Consider the following 22,332-nt stretch of genomic DNA (forward strand, 5'->3'; position numbering starts at 1 on the left):
ACCAGCACTCTATTGACAAAACCAGTTACGATTGCTTCCGGACCACTGAAAATTAAGTTTATCGTCATTTTATCACTAAAGAGAATTTTTTTCGTGAAACAAAACTTCGAATTTCTTCGCTTTATGAGTAGAATCTACTAATTTCTATTGTGTCTTAAACCTGAACTCTGTGTCTGATGACAATTCAAGTTACATTTCCTAATGATTGTGAAACAAAACTTATATCCGTTTTTTCGACAATCAAATTTTTAACGATTTTCAAACATTAACAGGTAAAACAAGAAAAAATAAAATATAAATTTTAAGAACTATGTTTTCAGGTGGACAAAAAAGAAGAAAAAATATTTTTGTCACACCTAAAACGAAAAATATAGGCGCATCACTTTCTAGCGATGGAGAGAAAGCGGAATTAAAGTTCGTAATAATCCTATCACCAGCTATCCCCCCCTCTCCGTCTTTAGAAAATGATGCGCCCATCGTTTTTTGTTTTAGAAGTGGTAAAATCGAATTATTCATTTTTTTTCTCATTAACTTGAAAAACGTAGCGTATCAATTATTAATTGCACTCAATTCAATTATTATAATCACAATCAAAAATATTCTAAAATTAAACTCAATGGCGTGACAGCCCATAGAGGGCCAAGGCCTACTGTGCCTATCTCAGTTTTCTTGACCTTGGGCTCTGGGGTTCAGGAGCATATGTTCCGGTCAGGTGGTCAGTCGAACGTGGAACCTTCAGTGTTTAGTTCATGGTACTCATTTATCGACCCACTAAAGGGGTGAAAGGCTGAGACAACCTTGCCCGGCCCGAGGATCGAACCCAGGACCTGTGGCACGGGAGCGCGAAGCGCTACAACTCAGCCACCGGGCATTTCAAAATATTCTACACCTTTAAAATGTATTCAACAAATACAGTTAAGGTTCTCAATTAATAATAAGTAAACTTTATAATTGAATCTTTATATGTTACTTCATTTTGATTTCTCTTTTTTTGAAAATTAGTGAATTATGGAAAAAGAGTTTTGTATTTAAAACAGACTGATAGAGCGATTGCTTTATAACAAACATATATGTTTGTATTGAACACTAATTTTATTGTAAATTTTCAAATAGTCAGAGAAGGAAGAAAATTAAACTATCAGTTTTATTTATTTTTATTTCGTTTTTTACGGCAGTCGTAACGACTTCGAAGAATCTCTAGGGGCTTTTGCTTCTTTTTCTAGCCTCGTTGCATTATTAAAATCTAAAAAAGATGAATACTTTTAAAATCAAACCAAGTCTCCTTGAATATGAAATTAAAAAAAACGAAGAATTCGCACATACTGATTTATCGATAGCATCGCACTGTTTCAATCTGTTCAAGTTTTAAATATTTAATTTTCTGGAGTACGCGGAAAATTAGTAACTGATGTTGTACTACTGCTTAGGAAAAATGATTACAAAAACCAAGAAAAAATATTTACGCAAAAAGCGATTACGTAAAAATCATTATGCAGAAAGCGATTACGTAAAAATGATTACGAAAAAAGTGATTACGCAGAAAGTGATTGCTTGAAAATGATTACGTGAAAAGTGACAACGTGAGAAGTGATTACTCAAAAAATAATTACTCAAAAAATAAGCAGCAGGCTAACAGCTCAACTTATCACTTAATCAGGAGTTGAGTTAGTTGTTTGCCTCCTGCTTATCAAAAAATAAGCAGGAGGCAAAAACTCAACACAACTTGGCAGCAGACTGAAAACAACTCAACTCAGAAACAGGGGGCAAACAACTCAACTCAGCAGCAGGTGAAAAACAGCTCAACTCAGCAACAGGAGGCAAACAACTCAACGCAACTCAGCAGCAGGAGGCAAACAACTCAACTCAGCTTCGCAACAGGGGGCAGCTCAACTCAGCAGCGGGAGAGAAACAACTCAACTCAGCAACAGGAGGCAGACAACTCAACTCAGCAGCAGGAGAGAAACAACTCAACTCTACTTAGCAGCAGGATGAGAACAACTTAACTCAGCAACAGCTGGCAAACAGCTCAACTCAGCAGCAGGAGATAAACAACTTAACTCAGCAGCAGGCGAGAAACAACTCAACTCAGCAACAGGAGAGAACAAAAACTCAACTCAGCAACAGGTGGCAAACAACTCAACTCAACTTGGCAGCAGGAGAGAAGCAACTCAACTCTACTTAGCAACAGGAGGCAAACAACTTTAGCAACAGGAGGCAAACAGCTCAACTTGGCAGCAGGAGAGAAGCAACTCAACTCAACTGAGCAACAGGTGGCAAACAACTCAACTCAACTTGGCAGCAGGATGAAAAGAACTCAACTCATCAGCAGTTGGCAGTCCCGCAGTGGACTGATCGTTAAGACATGGTTCCCAGCAGATCACCGAAGTCAAGCATCACTGGCTGCGGTCAGTGTGCGGGTGGGTGACCACTTGGATCAGTCTGCGTAGAGACCGAGGGTGTGCGGTATTGGTCCTCGTTAAACTGTTCTACCGTAAAGTGCTCGACTTCGCTTGCAGGTCGTCGGGCTACCGAAGCGAGAGTGCCATCCCCTCTGTGGAGGATCAAAATTGTGATGGCATGTCTTTGGATCATCCTCAAGGTTGTTTCCCAGACCTTCGCTAATAGCCCATTGTGCAGCTCTAGTGCGACGTAAATGATCAAATCAAATCAATCAAATCAGCAGTAGGCAAACAACTCAACTCAGCAGCAGGAGGCAAACAGCTCAACTCAACAACAGGAGGCAAACAACTTGGCTCAGCAGCAGGAGGCAAACAACTCAACTCAGCAACTGGAGGCAAACAACTTAACTCGAGAAAAGTAGGCCTTGGCCCTCTATGGGCTGTCGCGCTACTGGGTTTAGTTTTAGAATATTTTTGATTGTGATTGTAATAATTGAATTACGTGCAATTAATAACTGATTGTAATCAACGTGTAATTATTAATCAGCGTGTAATTATTAATCAGCGTATATTACATTATAATGCAAAATAAATATTTATTTTGCATAATAATGTAATATACGCAATATTTTTCAAGTTAGCGAGAGAGAAAAGGAATCATTCGATTTTGCTACTTCTAAAACAAAAAACTATGGACGCATAATTTTCTAAAAACGGAGAGGGGGATAGCTGGTGATACGATTATCACGAACTTTAGTTGCTCTTTCTCTCCATCGTTAGAAAGTGATGCGCCTATATTTTTCGTTTTAGGTGTAACAAAAATATTTTTTTTCTTTTTTGTCCTCCTGAAAACATAGTTCTTAAAATTTATATTTTATTTTTTTTCGTTTTAAGTGTTGCCTGTTAATGTTTGAAAATCGTTAAAATTTTGATTGTCAATAAAACGGATATAAGTTTTGTTTTACAATCTTTAGGAAATGTAACTTTAATTGTCATCAGACACAGAGTTTAGGTTTCAGATACTATTGAAATTTGTAGATTCCACTCATAAAACGAGGAAATTCGAGGTTTTGTTTCACGAAAAAAATTCTCTTTAGTGATAAAATGACGATAAACATAACTTTCAGTGGTCCGGAAGCAATCGTAACTGGTTTTGTCAATAGAGTGCTGGTGGAATTTGGAGCACTTTGGCTACTGAAGTGATTAATATATCTATTTGTGATACGTCCTATTTGCCGATATAGTGTTAATAAACTATCTTTGTTGTGGTCAGGAAACGACTTGAATTCTCAATAAACACGCAGCTCAAGTGCAGATTTGAATACTGTAGCTAATCGGAAAGTAGTAGATATTTCAATTGCATGTTACTATCGTTATAAATACGAAAATGAGTTAAATCAAGTAATAATAATAAATGCGGAAGGTAATATGAACAATTCTATAAACTCACAGAAAATTATCACAGGTGTCCCAACACTTTCAGAGATAAAAGAAAAATTGCTTGTTAATTTTATTGATTATTAATTCAATTTTGATACAGTATTAAGTTTTTGCAAATTTTTTTACTACCTATAGAAATTCGTTTATGGTCGATAATTTTTTAAATGAATATTAATTTGAGAACCACAATAAAAAAATGTCACGTATTTGTTACAAAAAATTTAAAAAGCATATTTAACGATATCACGGAGCACCCAGAAAGTTTGAGTAAAAAATTATGTTCTATTTCATAGAATTAAAATGAAGAAAAAAATAGCTTGAAATACAGGGAATTTTTTAAAAAATAAAACATCAGAATTACCAAAATAATTTTAGTTCGTCTTTAAGATCACAAAATATGTGGTTAGCGTTGAAAACTCTTCAAAGAGTTAATTGAAACTTTTTTTATTCCCTTTATAGATCCTCTTCTTGCAGTTATATAAATTTACTTTTGGACACTTACTCTAATTTTGTTTAAGAAAAACATTTTTCACTTATGTTTGTTGATATTTTTAATGACATTCAAGGAGCATCAAAATTTTGTAAGTGCTTAGGGCCTCTAAGGCTCTTAATCCGGCCCTGACATTGTATTTAATGCCACGTTTTCGTTCCTTCACGTCATGCGAGTCTTAAGAATAACTGTTTATTTTAATCGTATTTTTTAAAGCCAAGGATTTGTTGTAGTTGTAGTTCATTTACGTCACACTAGAGCTGCACAATGGGCTATTGGTGACTGTCTGGGAAGTATCCCTGAGGATGAGGGGATGGCACCCCGCTTCCGTAGCCCAATGACCTGCGCACGAAGTCGAGCACTTTACGGTAGAACAGTTTAACGAGGACTCATACCGCGAACCCTCGGTCCCTACGCAGACTGATCCAAGTGGTCTCCCACCCGCGCACTGACCGCAGCCAGTGATGCTTGACTTTGGCAATCTGCTGGGAACCGTGTCTAAACGATCAGTCCACTGCGGGATTTAAAACCAAGGAAGTTTTTGCCATCAAATATAATGGATCGTTCTTGATCAGTATTTTTATCAGAATCTTATGCTGAAAGCGAAAAAAAAAACTTCTGCAAAGTTTTATTTCGACAGGGTTTACGCGGTTCTTAAAACCTTTAGGAAACCGTGGCACCTATATTGAAATAAAGAAGTTTATAATTCTTTATTTTTTTTTAATATTAAAATTTAAAAACTTAAGATTTTGTTACCAGATATTTGAAGTTATATATTGAAATTGATTATATCATATTGTGGTGAATATAACAGTAATGAAATACATTTATTTTCTTAGATTTGATGCCACTATTACTGTTTCCTAAGTACCTTAAGAATTCTGTTTAAAAAGAGACTGTCGTGTCAGATTTATGTATATATGTACGATGGTATGATCGTAACTGTTGAGCATGATGAGCGACATTTTACGGTGAATTTATGAAAATCATTTTCAGAATGTGTGAAAATATCAGGATGCTATTGGCAAATTATCTTTATTTGAAGAAAGCCACGTAACTCACATATTTGGTAGACTGATACTATTTTTAAAAGGATGAATCATACAATATTCTTATGTAATATCTTTATATTTAAGGAAATTAAAAACAACTTCAATGCAAATAGTACCTGATAAAAATATTATGTGTTAAAAAACTGGAATCATGGAAAATCATAAATAATTTATCAATCCATTCAGTTTTATTTTGAAAGGATATGAAAACGAAAGCAATCTTGGGCAGTAATAAATTTCTGTTGTTTAGTAACATTGAAATATTTTTCTATCGACTCATTAAAAAANAAAAAAAAAAAAAAAAAAAAAAAAAAAAAAAAAAAAAAAAAAAAACTTTTTGACCCGACCTATCCTTTGTTTTTTTGTAGCTCGAGCTACAAAAAACGAAGGATAGCTACAGTTTTTATTTAATTCCTTTTTATTTTTTCAGCTTGTCTCTTGTCATTTACGCCTCTAGCGAATGATTATATTAAAATTTTCTATTCTGCTGCGGTGATAATTCTTGGCATCTTTTTGAGATGACGCCAAATATATTAAACTTCATAGCGCCTTAAATTTTGATCCAATTTTTTCAAAAGTTTGTCTACCAGCTGTATTTTGAGGTTCAGGAATCCAAATATGACAAAAAATACACGTTTATTCAGAGAAAGTTCGTTTGTGTGTATGATTTCGTAACTTAATTAATAGTTAGCACTAGTTAATTAGCATATTTGAAGTCACCCATAGAAACCATTAAGATTGGCACTTAGTACGTGAAAATCTGATCATCAGAACGAAAGTTATTCAGGGTGATATATTTTTTTTTTTTTGCCGAATGTACATCACACGCTCTTCACATCCTGCGAAAAATTCAGCAGCTGCCTGCCGCCAGTCGGACAAACTTGGCATGCATGAGATTAGCCTTGACGATCTCCCATTTCTAATGCCGTCGCGCCACAGATTTCTAGGTTTAACATAAATTGAATCGCGGCTGCTAGGACGGTTCCAAATCTGTATAGTAAGGTTTACTTTAATTATTTCTCTATAGAAGTCAAAGAAACGAAGTGAAGTCACTCAGACTGTCGTCTGTAAGGAATTTTATTTTGTTTTCAACATTGTTCTGAGTAGTAGCATTTTGTTTCTCTAGCCGGTGTGTGTCTCTCAAGTTGAATTTATTTTCATTGTAAACATCTGAGCTATTCTTCTTTGAAGATTCCATTTCTTGGCCTGAAAAACTCTAATTTTGAGATGGGTATGTTTATTTTCTATTTTTAGATTCAATTTTTTTAGATAATTTTCTATTTTTAGATTTCAAATTTTTAGATTATTTTCTATATATTATTTTAGTTCTGCTTCAAAGTCTCTACTCTATAAAATGCAGCTTCCACAATAATTTTGTAATTCTTTGATTTAGCTGAGTAGTAATTTGTTACATCAAAGAAAAAGTGCAAAAAATTTGCAAGTTTAAAATCGATTTGGCACCTTGGCGATTGTAGTTGGCGTAACAGATCATGATACGGAAATACCCCGAAAGAAGTTATTTTTTAAATATTTAGACCAGTGGCTCCTAACCTATTTTGACTCTCTCCCCCCTTTTCGCTATTGCTAGAAACTCATTTCTCCTATTCCAAAACTTAATATTTAATCAGATTTTTCTCTTAAAATGTTTCAAAATATAAGCAACGTTGCAATACCTGCCAGTACCTGCCAACTTGTACTGTGTTTGAAAAGGATTTTACAAAGTGGTAGTAAAACAGCAATTAAGTTTGGTAGAGTTTTCTAATATCAAAACTCTTAAGATATCTATAAACGTAGTTAGCTTACAAGTAGATTTTATTCACATAATTTTTTAAATTATTGATTCATCGTAATAGTTTAAATTATTTTTTTTAAACTTAAAAATTTAATACGCCAAAACGATATCCACAAAGAAAATTATTTCTCAACAGCTATACATGTTTGTAGCTACACACACACATATATATATATATATATATAAATTTGGAGCGATAATTTAATTTTGTTTATGTTCACTTACAGGGTTCATAATTGTCATCTTTTGTCTTAGTTTTTAGCTAATGCCCTGAAATTCTTTATTTTTGTGTGTTTTCAGAACATTCCATTTTTACGAATAAAAGTGCATATTTTTAAATAATAGAGTTTAAAAATCCTGAAATTTGGATTTATGATCCGACATTTTTTTATAATGCTAGTAAAAATATAAAGTTCACTTTTAGGAACCAACCTCTAATTATAAACCTAGTTCAGATCTTATCTGTAAGATTCATTGTTTCATTAAGTCATTTTATAAAAAAAAAATCAAATAGTTATTTAACTTTATCAAATTTCTATGGAATTCACGGATCATATGCACATTTACTATTTTCAGCAAATGCAACATAGTAATAAATCTTGTTTGATGGAGTTTTGTACTTTCACAATTATTGATTTGTCTCTTTCATCTGAGTTTAAAAATTATCAATTACAGTCAACCAAATGGTAATCATATCTTAGAATTTTTAAGGTGAATTGAAAGAGCATGAACTACTGATGAACTAAAAAAAAATTTGGAAGCAGATTCACTGCGTTTTCATTTTAAGATTATTGTAATTCTGCTTTAAAATTATTGGATAAAATAATTTTTAAAATCAATTGTAAATTTTATTTAAATATGGTTATGAAGGAATGTTAACTTCTAGTGGTTTTTTATTTATTTTATTTTTAATTCAACGATACTAAAAATGTCTGTTCTTAAAAAACAAAGTAATTCTGGAATAAAAAAATATGTTAGAAAAAATTTCCTTTTTTTTTTTTTTTTTAAATTTTGTCCTGATTTTTTTCATTTGTCGACTATGAAGTCTGCACGAAATAATTATTTAAGCAAAATAAATTCACGAATGAATTACTAATAGGAAAAATTTTAGCATTAGAGCAAGCCTGTACATGGTTAGTCACTTTTTGCTCAAAGCAATATCCGTGATTGTTTTTATTCACTAATTTTTGAATGTATGGTGTTTTGCTAAAAATTTCTAATGTAGGTCACTTTAAATGTTCTTGACTTGAAAAAACTGATTTAATATTATAAACAAATAAGACAGGAGGTGATATCATGATAACACTTTCTATTACTCTTGGATAAGATTTGAGGATTCAAGACCAAACTTTTGTGACTGAATGCTCTTCAAATATGTTTGTAGCTTGAAAATCTGTTTAATAAATTCTTTTTGCCAAAATTTCTAAACATTTTCTCCGACATAGTTCCTGATGTGTTTTGTACGAAATCTAACTAATGATTAAAAACACCTAGTAAAGTATTGCATAAATTACATTTTCTAAGGATGCTGAAGGATTTATAGCAAGTGACTCACCACTCTTGAAACTATAATATTCTCCTGTGCATAGAAATTTTTTCTTGGTTGGAAACCACTGACAATTAGAGAAATTTACCACTTCAAAAATTTAATTAGGTCTCAACATTTTATGCAATTTTTTTTTAATATAAAAAATCTTTTGAAGTTTTGAAAAAACTTTTGTTCTTAATTGAATTTGGTTTAAAATTCTTTTCATTATTAAACTTATTTCTTAACGTTTCCTTTGCTTTTTTTATTTAATTAAAATTCGTAATATAATTTAATAATTAAGTAAAAGTTATATATATATATATACTGCAAAATATAAATTCTGTACAATTCTATATTCTTCCATTTCATTCCATTTAAACTTTTAATATGTATTTATAGAAATTCCAGAAAAATATTTCCATTTACAAAGTTATCAATGTTTTCAGTAGGCTTCTGTTCTTGTATTATTATCTGAACGCTGTTTTTAAAGCTATGTACTTACGTGGTTCATACTTTCATTTTCAAATATTTGAACCGTTAAGTTTTCCTTCTCTATTAGCCCACTGCATTCATCGTGTATTATTTGACTTGAAAATATTTTGTACTGCCATTTTATTTGCTTCCCTCAATCAAATGTTTATTAGGATTTCTGACAATTGTTACATAAACTGATAAAAGCCTAAAAAAATTCTTTCTTTTGGGTACTATCAAGCACAAAGAAATAAGTATAAAAAAATGCAAGGAAAAGTATTTTCAGTAGAATGAGCCTTTGATATTGAATGTAGTATATTCCATTGAATTGTTTTGATTTCATTTTTATTAATACAGTTAATTTACAATTTATGAAAGTTTGAATATTGAATTTTTTTTTTCTTATATTGGTTATAACGCATAGCTGTACGAAAGGTTCTTTAGTATGTAATGCAGAGGTCTCGCAAAAAGTGGTCTATTTAATGGAAAAAACAACCGGCAGAAAAGAAAATTATAATACATATTTATACCAAGTTGATATTTATTTCTGTTTCCCCTCGCTTTAGTTTTAAAAGAGCAAGTATTATTAATACGTTATATTAGACAGAGCTATCTTATTTCTACAAAATAAATCCTTGTAACTAAACTCTTTTGCTACAATTTTTTCTTTAATTAGAAAGAATTGTTCTTATTGAAGGAGCTTGGCATAGACAGATAAATGTATGTAAAATTGAGGAATCTACTTTAATATACTCAAAGCCCTTAGTCAACAACTGTAATGGAAACTCAAATCTCGTTTCAGTTCTATCCAAAATAAAAATGAAATTCAGATTTTAAAAAAAAAAATTGTAAGATTAAAAAAGATTTAAATTAAAAAGGAAAAAATCAATATTTCATTATAATAGGAACTAAGACTGTGGTGCACATTCTTTGCCACGTGACTTCCTTCACACAAAAAATCACATTTCGAGCGGAAGTCTTTCTAAAACCTTTGCATCCATTTATAAAAATCTCTAAAGAGTTGCAAAATATTTTTATGAACGTCTTTGTGAGACGGTGAACAGTCACATTAAAAAAAATTAAGTTGTCTTATTTGCATTTAAAAATTCATGCAAATAAATTATGTATTTCTGTCGATATAAATATTTTTTATCTTTATCACTAGTAAGAAACATTATTATTATCGTCATTATCATTATTTATTCACATCATTATTTATTATTACCAACCTGAAGGGGTTTTGCCACCACTTTCTCAAGTTTTCTTGGTAGTTGTTAGTATAATACGAAAAACAGTTTTTTTCTTTTAATCAAATGACAGTATAATTTAAAAGCTACATTAATAATTGCTTGAAATAAATTTTAATAATGTTCTGCTTAGTATTTTCTATTTTTCTTCTTTAGATTAAAACAGATCATATGATCCTAATGTACCCTAGTGATTTTTTTTTATCAGACATAATTTATAACTTTTATCGAGTTTTTTAGATATGGTTGTGCCGCTACTTTTAGCAAGGTACTACCGATTTGCAACATTAATTTCTTCATTCATCTCAACTCATATTAGTGAATTTTAATTTATTTTATTAAGCACAATAATTTGGGTAATATATTTTACTTCAGGACCTCTTTCCTTCTAATATTTCCCCCCTCTACTGTACCTAACACTATTTAATTTGGTTGCCATTTGTGTTTCATGCAGTCGACCATTTTTTTTCCAAATATTTTGCACCTTATTTTTATTATGGGTTTTCGTTTCCTCTTGCACATGCAATAATTATGTACTTATCTTTGAACGCTTATTTTGTTAATGCGTTATTTTAATTTGTAAAATTTTTTCCCTAGCATTTTCAATTTAATTAATCACATTAAAAAAATTGTTTGTGTGTTGGTACCAACGCTAACATTTTTAAAAAAGTGTGTTCCACATTTTTAATTTTGGCTATTTTATTTTTGATTTTTATTATATTTTTATCATTTATACCATTTGTTTGATGAAAATTGTATAAACAAAAGATAATTTGCTTGGTGCAAAAATAATTAAATTAGTTGAAATGGAAGAAATATGAGTAAGCTGAACTACAATCGTCTTCAATCGTATGATTGACTTATAAGTTAAGAGTAAGTCAAATTTAAACTGCAAAAAAAAGCATACATTTGATGATGTTATCAGAAAAGAGAATCTTTAATTTTGATTTCACTACATTGTCGTAAAATTAATTAGTTTTCCTTTTGCAGCAAGAAATCGTTAGTAAAAATAGAACTGAAAGCATTAAAACTAATTTGAAATTGAAAGAAAAGGAGGGAAAACTTTAAATTCTACTTTTCTATTTGCTTAAGAAAACGCTTTTTATCGCAACTTCACCTCTATAAGTATTGTAAAGTAAAGGAAAAGTAAATTCTGGCAAACCTAGATTAGTTTTTGAGGTTTTAAATGATGAAAATTTTTTCTTTTCAAAATATCAAAAGGGAAAACAAATTATGAGAAAAGTTCTTTTCAGATAATTTGTTTGCATTTTGAAGGTTTAATTTTTTTTTCAGCAAATGAAACTTTTTAGCCTGCTCTAGGTTAACTCATTTTTTGATTTTTATAATTTTTAAATAGTTAATGGAGGGGAAACAAAATGTGCGGTGAAAAGTTTCTTTCGCGATACAGCCTCTTCTTAACTCAAGCAGCAGTTCAAAAGAAACTTCAACTGTTGTTGACGTATGCCTGTTTAGGCTGAGGGGGTGCGATTGTTCTTGTTTTCCAGTGGCGCCATCTATGGCCAAGAATTCGACTTCTGCCACACCATACGTCGCACCCGTTTATAGGGCAGACCCATTCATACATCCATTCATTCACCCACAGATCGTAATTTTGACCTGAATCAGAGAACGATCGATCTCCAATCCAGTACCCCCAGAGGTATTGATTTGTTATGGGAACATGGAGGACATTTGCGACTCGACAGATTTAACGTGCATCAGTCACTTTGCTACACTTCGGCCGGCGGGGTTTAAACTCACGAACTCTCGGACATGGGCCCAGCGCCCTACCGACCAGGCTATCCCGGTCAAGATAGCAACTTAAACACAACTTAAGACACAAAATAACTCAAGAACTCCGTTAACGTTAATAACGTTTTCTTGTAAAAATATTCCTTAAACCTTTGTTCTAAAAATATGCAAAATTTTGTATTTTTTTATTTTGTAATTTTTGCGTTATAAGAGTGCGTTTGACTAACATTTTCTGAAGCATTGGTTTGGATGCCAATGAATACTTAAAGCGAGATAAAGAAAACTATTAAAAAGGAACGTTTTGTGTAATAAATTATGTTACGGCTATATGGAATGTAACCAAGAATGCACAGCCCATTTTTTAGTCATTAAAAAGTGTAAAGTATGTTTAAAAAACGATTCATTGCAATGAGTTGTAGCAATTCCTTAGTGTTCAAAGTACTTTTCAAATTGTTTTTCCTATTAATTCTCGTAATTCTTAACAATTAGTTTTCTAATTTAGGATTGCTTATTCTATGGCCCATTGGTCAAATACAGCTAGTCAATGGTTAATGTACGTGGCACACCGCCTTTTAACTAAAAATCATTTGAAAAAAGCTGCATAAACTAACTTAAAAATTTACTCTTTTCAAACTAATTTCTATAGATTTTGAAGGAAAAAACACGAAATTAAATGTGAGAATGATCCTAAACTTCGAAACTAAATTGATATTGCGAAATGCACAAGCCCTAATTTAAAGTCTCCAAAATTTTAATTCTTTTGACATTTTGATTTTTTTTTAAAAAAAATTTCTTTAACAAAAGCATGTTTAAAACAAATGTAGATTAATAATTTATTTAATAATTAAAAAGATGTAATTTATTTTCAGTAGGAAGAAAAATAATAAACTTACTTTTTCCACAATTAAAATTGAAATTAGAAGATGCATGTTATTAATTTTCAGTAATAAAAATAATAAGCTTTCTTTTTCCATTATTAAAGTATAGATTTTGCTGAAGTTAATTTTGTTAAAGAAGACTAAGTTCTCAGAACTTAAAATATATTTTAATTTGAGTATATTATACATTTTCTGTATCTTTTAATCTTTAAGACAAATTCCTATTATACTAAGAAATATTTAAAACATTATCAATTAATATAAAGCTGAAAGTTTTCTAGAAAGAAGTTTGTGCATCTCTATTCTAATTTTACTTTATAACCGTCTTTGAACAGCTGACCCAATTTTGAGTTTACGATTACGATTACTCCGTAGCCTTGTAATTTTGAACCCAGTCAAGAAAACAAGGGAACTTCTGTATCAAGTTCTACAACGTGATATTTGCCTTCGTAGATGGCTTTTTGATGGAACTTACGTGAATTTACGTTACACGGAGACGAAAACTTCCCATGGTTAGTCTGATAGCAAGGGATATCTGGCTCATGACCCATCTACCACTGATAATATTTTTTACGTCACCACTGTGTTCGGTGCGAACCGGGTGCGGAATTCGTATCGACCAACCATCACTGGAATTTGAACTCGGATCATCTCTTTGGAACTCTCGCTCTATTCTCTGAGTCACCACGCCTTCCTCTATTCTAATTGTTTTTTAACGTGTGATTTTATATTTGGGAAATATAGTGTGTATTTTCTGAATTTTAAAACAATTTTGTAACAAAGGCACTCGCAAAAATTTTCTCTAGGGAGTGTTACTAGGGCATACCCTCCAACTTATAAGGATTTTGAAAATAATTCTTTCTAGTGGTAGCGAAGCAAATGGATCTCTCATAAAACTTTTATCAGAACTTAAGAATCTAGCCCTATGGCTTGCACTTTTATAAGTAATAGTGGACAAGTTACGCTAAAATTAATTTTTTGAAAATATTAAAACATTAATTTTGCTACCGTCTGAAAAGAAGATTTCTGAAACTACGGAAATTCCGTAGCAGTTGGAGGGTATGCTAGGGTAATATTTATGGGTACTTTATTTTATTTGTATTTTATATAATTACGTTTGAGAGGAATAATAATAATAATAATTAAAAACAACCTTCTACCTATATTAGTATATTAGGTATCTACTACAATAGCGTCTACTGCCTCGGTGTCTAGTGCCGCAATTACTGGTGTCAGTGAGCAATTATTTTAGAGCACTCCCCGAAACAGGTAGGTAGGTACTTTATTTGCCTCTCACTAGAGAAATCTCAGTGGGTTATTGGCGACGGTCTGGGAAACATCCCTAATGATGATCCGAAGAAACGCTGTCGCAATTTTGATCCTCTGCAAAGGGGATGGCTCCCATGCTTTGGTAGCCCGACGACCTGCATGCAATGTCGTTCCTTGAAACAGATACCCCATTCCCATTAAAATATTTCAAAAGTGGTGGTTTTTTTTTTTTTTNTTTTTTTTTTTTTTTTTTTTTTTTACATTTGTGCTTCAGAAGTTTTTTATAAACAATTTAATTTTAGTTTAATTTTTGACAAAAATATATGTTCTTATCAACATTTAAATTTCAAAATAAAAAATTAATAAATATGTTTTTTTTATACTTTTTTTTTACAATTAAATATGATAAGAGCACGGATGGAAAACATTGAATTTTAGTGTTTCTTTTTTTTGTTTAAATTTTCTATCATAATTATTTTTAAATAATTATATTACTTCTAATTAGTAAAAAGTCATAAAAAAGAATATTAACTATTTATAGCGTCAAATTTAAGTATGCATTTTTTTGCTCTCTGTGAATCGATTTGTTTTCAGTTTATGAGTGGTAGTCTTTTTGATGCGACAAAAAAGCATCATTAGAGCCGCGATGGCTCAGGGGATAGAACGTTCGCCTTCCAATGTGGTGAACCGGGATTCGATCCCGGCGATGGCTGGTCGATACGAATTCCGCATCCGGCTTGCACCGACCACAGTGCTGATGTGAAATATCCTCAGTGGTAGACGGATCATGGGTTAGAGTCCCCTTGCCGTCAGGCTAACAGTGGGAGGTTCTCGTGGTCTTCCGCTCCATGTAACGCAAATGCGGGTTAGTTCCATCAAAAAGTCCTCCACGAAGGCAAATTTCTCCCAATACTTGATCCAGGAGTTCCCTTGTCTTCTGGATTGGGTTCAAAATTACAAGGCTACGTAGTTGAACATTAGTAGTCGTAAACCCAAAAATTGAGTCGGCTGTTCAACGACCGTTTAAAAAAAATTTTTTTTTTTTAAAAAAGCATCATTAGTTGCTTTATAAAATAAAAATTAATAACATTTAAAAGCAAAATATAGTTTTTGACTTGAGTTTTCAGAGGCTTGTAGATACATTTTTTGACTCCCCTTGTGAACTCCTATGTATTGTAATTCTATTTATCTGTTTATTTATTTTTTTAAATTTGTTTTATAAGTCTAAATTTTAGTTAGTAAAATAACATTTTGCTGTGCTATATAAGTCAACTAATCTTTTATTTGGCATTACTGAATCTTCACATTTAAAGTACCACGCCTTGGTTATTGATTTGTTGATGCCTTTTATAAGGCAACTAAAGATCTCTAAAAATGAAATCACTTGCTGAATAAAATATGAAAGGTTCCTCTATACTGGCAGTCAACTTAACCGTCCGCATACATCTTCAATTGAGTGTTAAAATCTTTCATACTTGGCTTGTGTCTAAATTATTTTTCATTATAAGTGTGAGTTGCTTTTACGCTTGATTTAAAAATTGACGTGTAATTTATTCCCCATTTTTTTAAATTTAAAATTAGCTAAGTTAAGAAGATTTTTATGTATTTTCAATTCGAAGTACAGAAATAGTTTAGTTAAAGACATCGTTCATACAATTACGTTCAAAAATTGATTTTTCCTTAAAAAAAACTTTTAGTTATATAGTTTAGTACATAGAAATGCTTTTATAGTGCCTTCATGGCGTATATATATATGTATAACAATAATACTTGTTTAATAATGTAGTATTAGTTGTGAAAAATTACTTTATTATTGAATAAATAATATTAATTTAAATAATAGTAACCATATTATGAAGAAACCCTAGAAACAGTATCCGAAAAAATATTTGAGATCTAAGCACTTCATGGGCATTATAAATTATAAAGGCGGAGAAATTCGATATATTTTGAGCTCTCAAGTATTGACACCCATTTTCAAGACTCACCAGACAGTAATAAAGAAAACAAAGCATATTTGAAAAAAAAAATGCAAAAAAAACCCCCAAAGCTATTAAAGTAAAAATGGAAAATAAAATGTAGATCAAAAATTAAAACTTAAAAAGCCGTGGTAATAGCGAGGCAAATCAAGACAGGCTGCATTTCCAAGCGCGATCGAGGTTGTTAAACGGGGGGGAGGGGGGAATAAAATTTCAGAGCTGAAAAATAAGCTTTTGTGATAAGGGTGTGAAGAATTTTGTCTCAAAGTTTTGCTCAACTTTCTCAGAAAGTTGATTTAGTAAATTTTTATATGCCGGACATATCTTGTTTTCTTCATTAAATTTAAGAGTCAGTTTTTTAAGTGTTAGCCAAGGTTAGATATTTGACATTTTTGATTTTGTTGAAATTTTCACGATGTGTTCTTTGCGTAAAATTATAAAACGCGTGTTTTTATAAAAACAAATCTCTCTCGAAGTTTTGGGAGGTTAAACTGCAGATCTTTTGAAATTTTGAGAAAACATATCGATTTACTAGTGGCAATATTTGTTGTGAAACGAGTGACTCACGAATCACCATTATTTTATGTTCTACGTTTACACTAACTATTAACACACAAATGCTTTCAGTGGACCTTTACATCAAAGGTCATTCAAAAATCTTCGATCTATTTTTTTAAACTTTGACTTTCAAAATCTGCTAATACCAACATTTGTCCACAAAGGTTGGCCAATATTGGGCCAAAATATTATTTAGGCCCAATATGAATACTTGAAGTTAACACCCTTCCCGAGGTGAGCTTCAGTCTCAATCTGGAATTTACTAAAGGAAAAGGGACAAGGGGGGACTTGAATTTTGCTATCTAGACAAATAATTGTTTCGATGTATTTTTTTTTTTTTTCTGAAGCGAATGAAGCTTTATCTATATCGATACAACTAATATATGAGAAGTTATAAAAGTTTTTATGGATAAATAGTACAGTACAAAGCTGTACAGATGAACAAAGGTTTAGATCTTATGAATTTTTTAGGATTAATCAAATGACTAGTGGAAATGAGATAATTACCAATTTATTTTAAACAGTTTCAGAAACATTTAAAGCTTTTTTTTGTTGGAAATAAAAACTTTCCGATGTATCACACTGAATCGAATTAAGATTTAGGCCGATATTATGAACAGTTAAGAAGTAATTTAAATTTTATTTTAAAACAGCATAAATTTTGACTCATACCTGTTTAAATATTTGAGCACTTAAGATAAGCACTTAAAATATTGAATCCCTAGTACAGTTTTGGTTGCCTAGATAGAAATGTAAATGCATAAACAGATGTAAGACAAAAACTATACTTTATATAATTTGAATCGTTATAGCTTTTACAGCTTCAAAATTATTAATTCTTTTAATTTAGTTTTGATCTCATTCAATTTAGAGTAAATAAATAAGGATGATCAAACACATTGCTTGTCTATGTAGCAATGTCAAACTTGTTAACGCTAAACATACCATAACCGTTTAAAAACTTAGGCATCAAAAATGCGCTTATCACAGAGCTTATTCTAGGCAGAAAAAAGGGCAGGGTACAAACGTTTAAAAAAAGGGCATTATTATTCTAAAAGGGCAATAATTTCTTTCTATGGACTTTTCACGTTCTATGAAAAAACATTGTCAATTAGTGAAAGAAATTTTTTTTATTTTACTAACAGTAGCAAAGCAATCATATTTACTCATTTTTATTAATAAATTAACATATATATATTGAGTTATTGAGCTAATTAACTTAGTAATTTATTTTGCTTGCATATATTAATAAAATAATAAATGTATGTTTTTAAGTGTCTGTAGTTATGATTTAATAATTAAATTGATTAATAATAATTATGATTTAATGATAGTGGAAGCAACTGCAAACTTTCTAAGACAAGTGCAACAAGGGGGTGTGATGGCTATTTTTTTCCCCCACATAAATCTATGTATTGACAGCAATGACAAAATAAATAAAAATAGTTGAAAATTTAAGAAATCCATTGTACAGTTTGGAGAAAAAATAAAGAAGAATTGAGGAAAGAAAGGGTTTAGAGTCTATTACATCAGGGGCAACAGGGTGGATTCTTTTGACTAAAAGGGCAACAGGGTGGATTCTGTTGACTAAAAGGGCAACAGGGTGCTGCACCCTGTTTACCCTGCCTAGAATGAGCTCTGCTTATCATCTTATCGTTTTTGAACATTTGACTTCATGACTTTTTCTAACAATTATATATAGTTAAAAATCTACTATTATTTTTTTCATATTTTGTTTGTTTCGAATAATTCTTGTCGTATACCTATTTCTAATAGAACCGGTTATTTGACCGGGAGAACAATTTATTGCTTTATAAGGTTATCGGATCAGAAATTACGATGTAATGCATGTTCAACGTATTGCATTCGATTAGTTGCATATTTCTACTAAGACTGTTGCGTAGTTTGTTCAATCAGAATAACTGTGAATTCAAATTTTAAGAAAGTATCTAAAATTTTAGATTGTCATTTTTGTGTAAGAAAAAGTGACAAAAACTAAGTGTTTCGGTAAGTAGCTTAGAAGAAATAATATTAATTATAAGAATTATAGAAGTAATAATAATTAGAGGAAATATGTTTGCGGAAAATGTACAATGGAAACCCTCTACATGTAAAAAATGCTTTGAGCAATGAATTAAAAATTCTTATTCTTCGAGTTTGTAATACATAAAAATTGGCAATGTACAATTTTGTTTAATTATAAAAGAGTTTTTTAGTTTATTTCATTCCTAACATCCATATTTCATACCTTCAATCAAGAAACAAAGTCTTGTCATTTGACCGCCTGTGGTAGAAATAGGTATTTATTAAGTGTTGGTATGTTTGGTGTTGATATGCCTAAGTACAAAACAGTACTCTTTATTTATAAAAACTTTTAAACGAATGCTCTATCAACTTGGTTGAGATTTCATTCTACTCATCAGAAACAATGTGTCACCACCTTTGAGACAACCCATCCAATTCAACATCATTAAGTTGGATGTAAACAAGAAAAAAAGGAACAAAGAGAAAACTGTCCGTCCCATTACATATAAAGAAATTAAAGGTATATATGATAAATTTAACTACGACTATTAATTGAATGTTCTGGTCTGTGGCTAATAAATGAAGCTGTTATAGATATTAAAACAATATTGTATGTTCAAAATAAGGTATTGAATATTTCTGAAACTGTTAATAATAGATTGGTTTTGATTTCATTTCGCTTCGTTTTATCCGTTTTGATTGGTCTTAAAAAAGTCCGTAGAATCTTAAGTTTTGTTTGTCTGCATACCAATGAGCTGGAGTAATTATCCATTAAAGCTTTAACAACTTCTGATACATTGATTATATCGATATAGGTGGGATTTTGTTCGATTTAACATAAAAAAAATCGAAGCAATATGTCATTTGTCTAGATAGGAAAGTGCTAATTCCCCCATTTTGCCCCCTCAGTTAGCTCTAAATTACAGTCCCTAGCCCAAACTATTAGACGCACTATCAGATTCTTTGTAAAATCTTAATTAATAGTGATACTATACAGCTTTATTGTTGTTACGTGACTGAAACCGGTTTCACTTATTTAAGTTCATGTATCAGATGGTTAAATTCGACGATATATAATATAAATTCGACAATTGAATAAATTAGATGATATATTATATAAATATAGAATATTTATTATATCAGAAATTATATTATAATAATTAAACCAAATTATTGTAGTTTTTAATTATCACATGTTTTGCACGAGTTTATATGCAATACTTTTATATTTAAACATACATGTAATGGGTTTTTATGTAGGAGATATTTATGTGCTTCCTATTTGTATTTATTTTTAACGTATTGCATTGCAATGTTAACCAATTGATACACGAACGTAAGCAAGTGCAAACGTGTTTCAGCCGTGTAAAAACTATAAAGCAGTATTGTATCACTTGATAATTAAGAATTTACATAATCTTATAGTGCGTCTAATAATTTGGCCTCTGGCTGTATGACTGCAGCTCACCTCTCTCGGGGAAATGGGGAAGACGTTCATATTGGCCAGATTAGGGCCAGATGGCTGGGCCTAAATCATATTTTTTAAAACAATTTACAACATTTCCGTTACTATTTCTATATTCAATAATTCAGGTACGAGTCTCAAACTTTAAGGCCATATTATATCAACAACAAAAAAAGTTTAATCAGTAACCGTCATTTTGTTTCTGCTATACTTAAAAAGCCATATCACACGTGCAGAAATTCACCCAACACAACACACAACGCAACAGCAAGATAAACTTTTCATCCAACATTCAGTCGGAAAAAGTTGTTCTAGGGTTGCCAAAGTTCATGAAAATGTTTATCGTAAACGCGCCGATACCTTCCTTCTATCCCGGCAATTTAGCGCCCATACAGTCGATCTATGATTCTTCATAGGTGAAAATCAGTATTCTTTACCTGGCGATTGTTGTCTGTGTATTATTTTACAATGGATCTCGCATATTTATCAATTCCAGCCTTAGTAATTTATGGATCGATAAATTATTTAAACTCTTAAAATTCGTCGCCTGTTTATATTCCTTCAGATTGGCGAATTTGGCATAGAAAATCTATCACCGTTTTGAAAAATAAGCTATGCAATAACATTATTACTCAAAAGTATTTTAGTAAGTTCTTTAGAATTGAATCATATTTTGTGCAAAAAAACATTAAACATAAAGTATTGACACTCACCTGAAATAACAAATATCTGACATCAACACCGAAGACCATCACAAGTTGGCCATCTTGTTTTCTCTTGAAAGAAATGTTGTGGACTGCTCTTACCTGATTGGTCAAAAGCGTTGTTGTGCGAAATGTTGGGCAAACTTTTTCGAAGAGGAGGAAAAAAGTTGCTTCAACTTCGCTTGGCATATCACACGATGATTCAACTTCCAAGTTGCGCTAAAAGTTTTGCATACGGTTGTGTTGAACGAAAGTTGTGTGTTGTGTTGGGCGAATTTCTGCACGCAAATTTCCTTTCTAGTTTTGGCGAAGACAATTAAAAACCCTGAAAAAAAATGTGCTGAATTTCAGTTTCTCTCTACGATAAGTGTTGTGATTCACTTTTTTCGGTAAAAGTATTGCCCACTTTTAAATTGATGTGTTTTTCTCAAAATTTCAGAGGATCTGTAATCTTGACCCCTCTAAATGTCGAAAAAAGATTTTTCGCAAAAATAAAAAAAACACATGTGTAATTGTTTTACATAAAGAACATGTCCTGAAAATTTCAATCAAAATCAAAAATGTGAACTTATCTGATTCTTATGAAACTGGCTCTCTGCAAACATTCTAAAAGCTTAATCAAATACTATCTATAAATAATTGAATCTATTAACATTTAATTATTTTTCACTCAGTTTATAAAGCTGAAATTATTAGTCTCCTAAAACTTTTTACTGTAGGAACTATCCACTAAGTTATTCAACTTAAGTGAACTTATTCTTTTTATTCGTTCCATTCTTTCGGTATTCTTTTAGCTACAAAGATGTGTTATAATTGTATCCTGTGACAAAGAACTTCTAGTTTCACTTTACGTCACTTAGTTTACGATTGTAGTACTTAAATCTTTTTTAAGTGAGACATAAAATGTTCATTCTAACTATAGTGAGATTTGAAGAAATTGGATTCTTTCCAAACCCGTGTCTGAATTAAATTTAACTTAAAGAACCTTTCACTCTCGTAAGGTTTCAGATTTATCTTACATCTGTTACCTCAATGGTGGGTTTCGGATATATTTATTTTATATCTAGTTTCTACGATCTGCCGGGAATTCTTTCAAGTCCTTGTTAACAATTTTTTTTTAGCTGTATCAAATCTTCTTGTGAATCAAATCTTCATCACTGGAGGACAGAGAGGACATTCAATCGATGTATACGGACACTCAAACTTAAAGTAAAAATTAATTATAATTTTTTATTATGAAATTAGATAAATATTCGGCTCAAATAAAGTCATTTTATAAAAAA

At 31.2% G+C, this 22,332-nt stretch overlaps 1 protein-coding gene across 1 annotated transcript in view; it reads left to right on the plus strand.

Annotated features, from left to right (window-relative positions):
• Positions 1 to 6,336: 6,336 nt before the first annotated feature.
• The window catches only part of LOC107436893 (actin-binding LIM protein 2), a gene marked incomplete in the record, with an annotated part of 67,755 nt that continues 51,759 nt past the window's right edge, over positions 6,337 to 22,332 (plus strand). The window contains 1 exon segment of the mRNA XM_043049796.2: positions 6,337 to 6,612. Within this exon segment, the coding sequence (XP_042905730.1) occupies positions 6,609 to 6,612 (4 nt within the window).

Source organism: Parasteatoda tepidariorum, chromosome X2 (assembly GCF_043381705.1).
Source record: "Parasteatoda tepidariorum isolate YZ-2023 chromosome X2, CAS_Ptep_4.0, whole genome shotgun sequence".
NCBI lineage: Eukaryota > Metazoa > Arthropoda > Arachnida > Araneae > Theridiidae > Parasteatoda > Parasteatoda tepidariorum.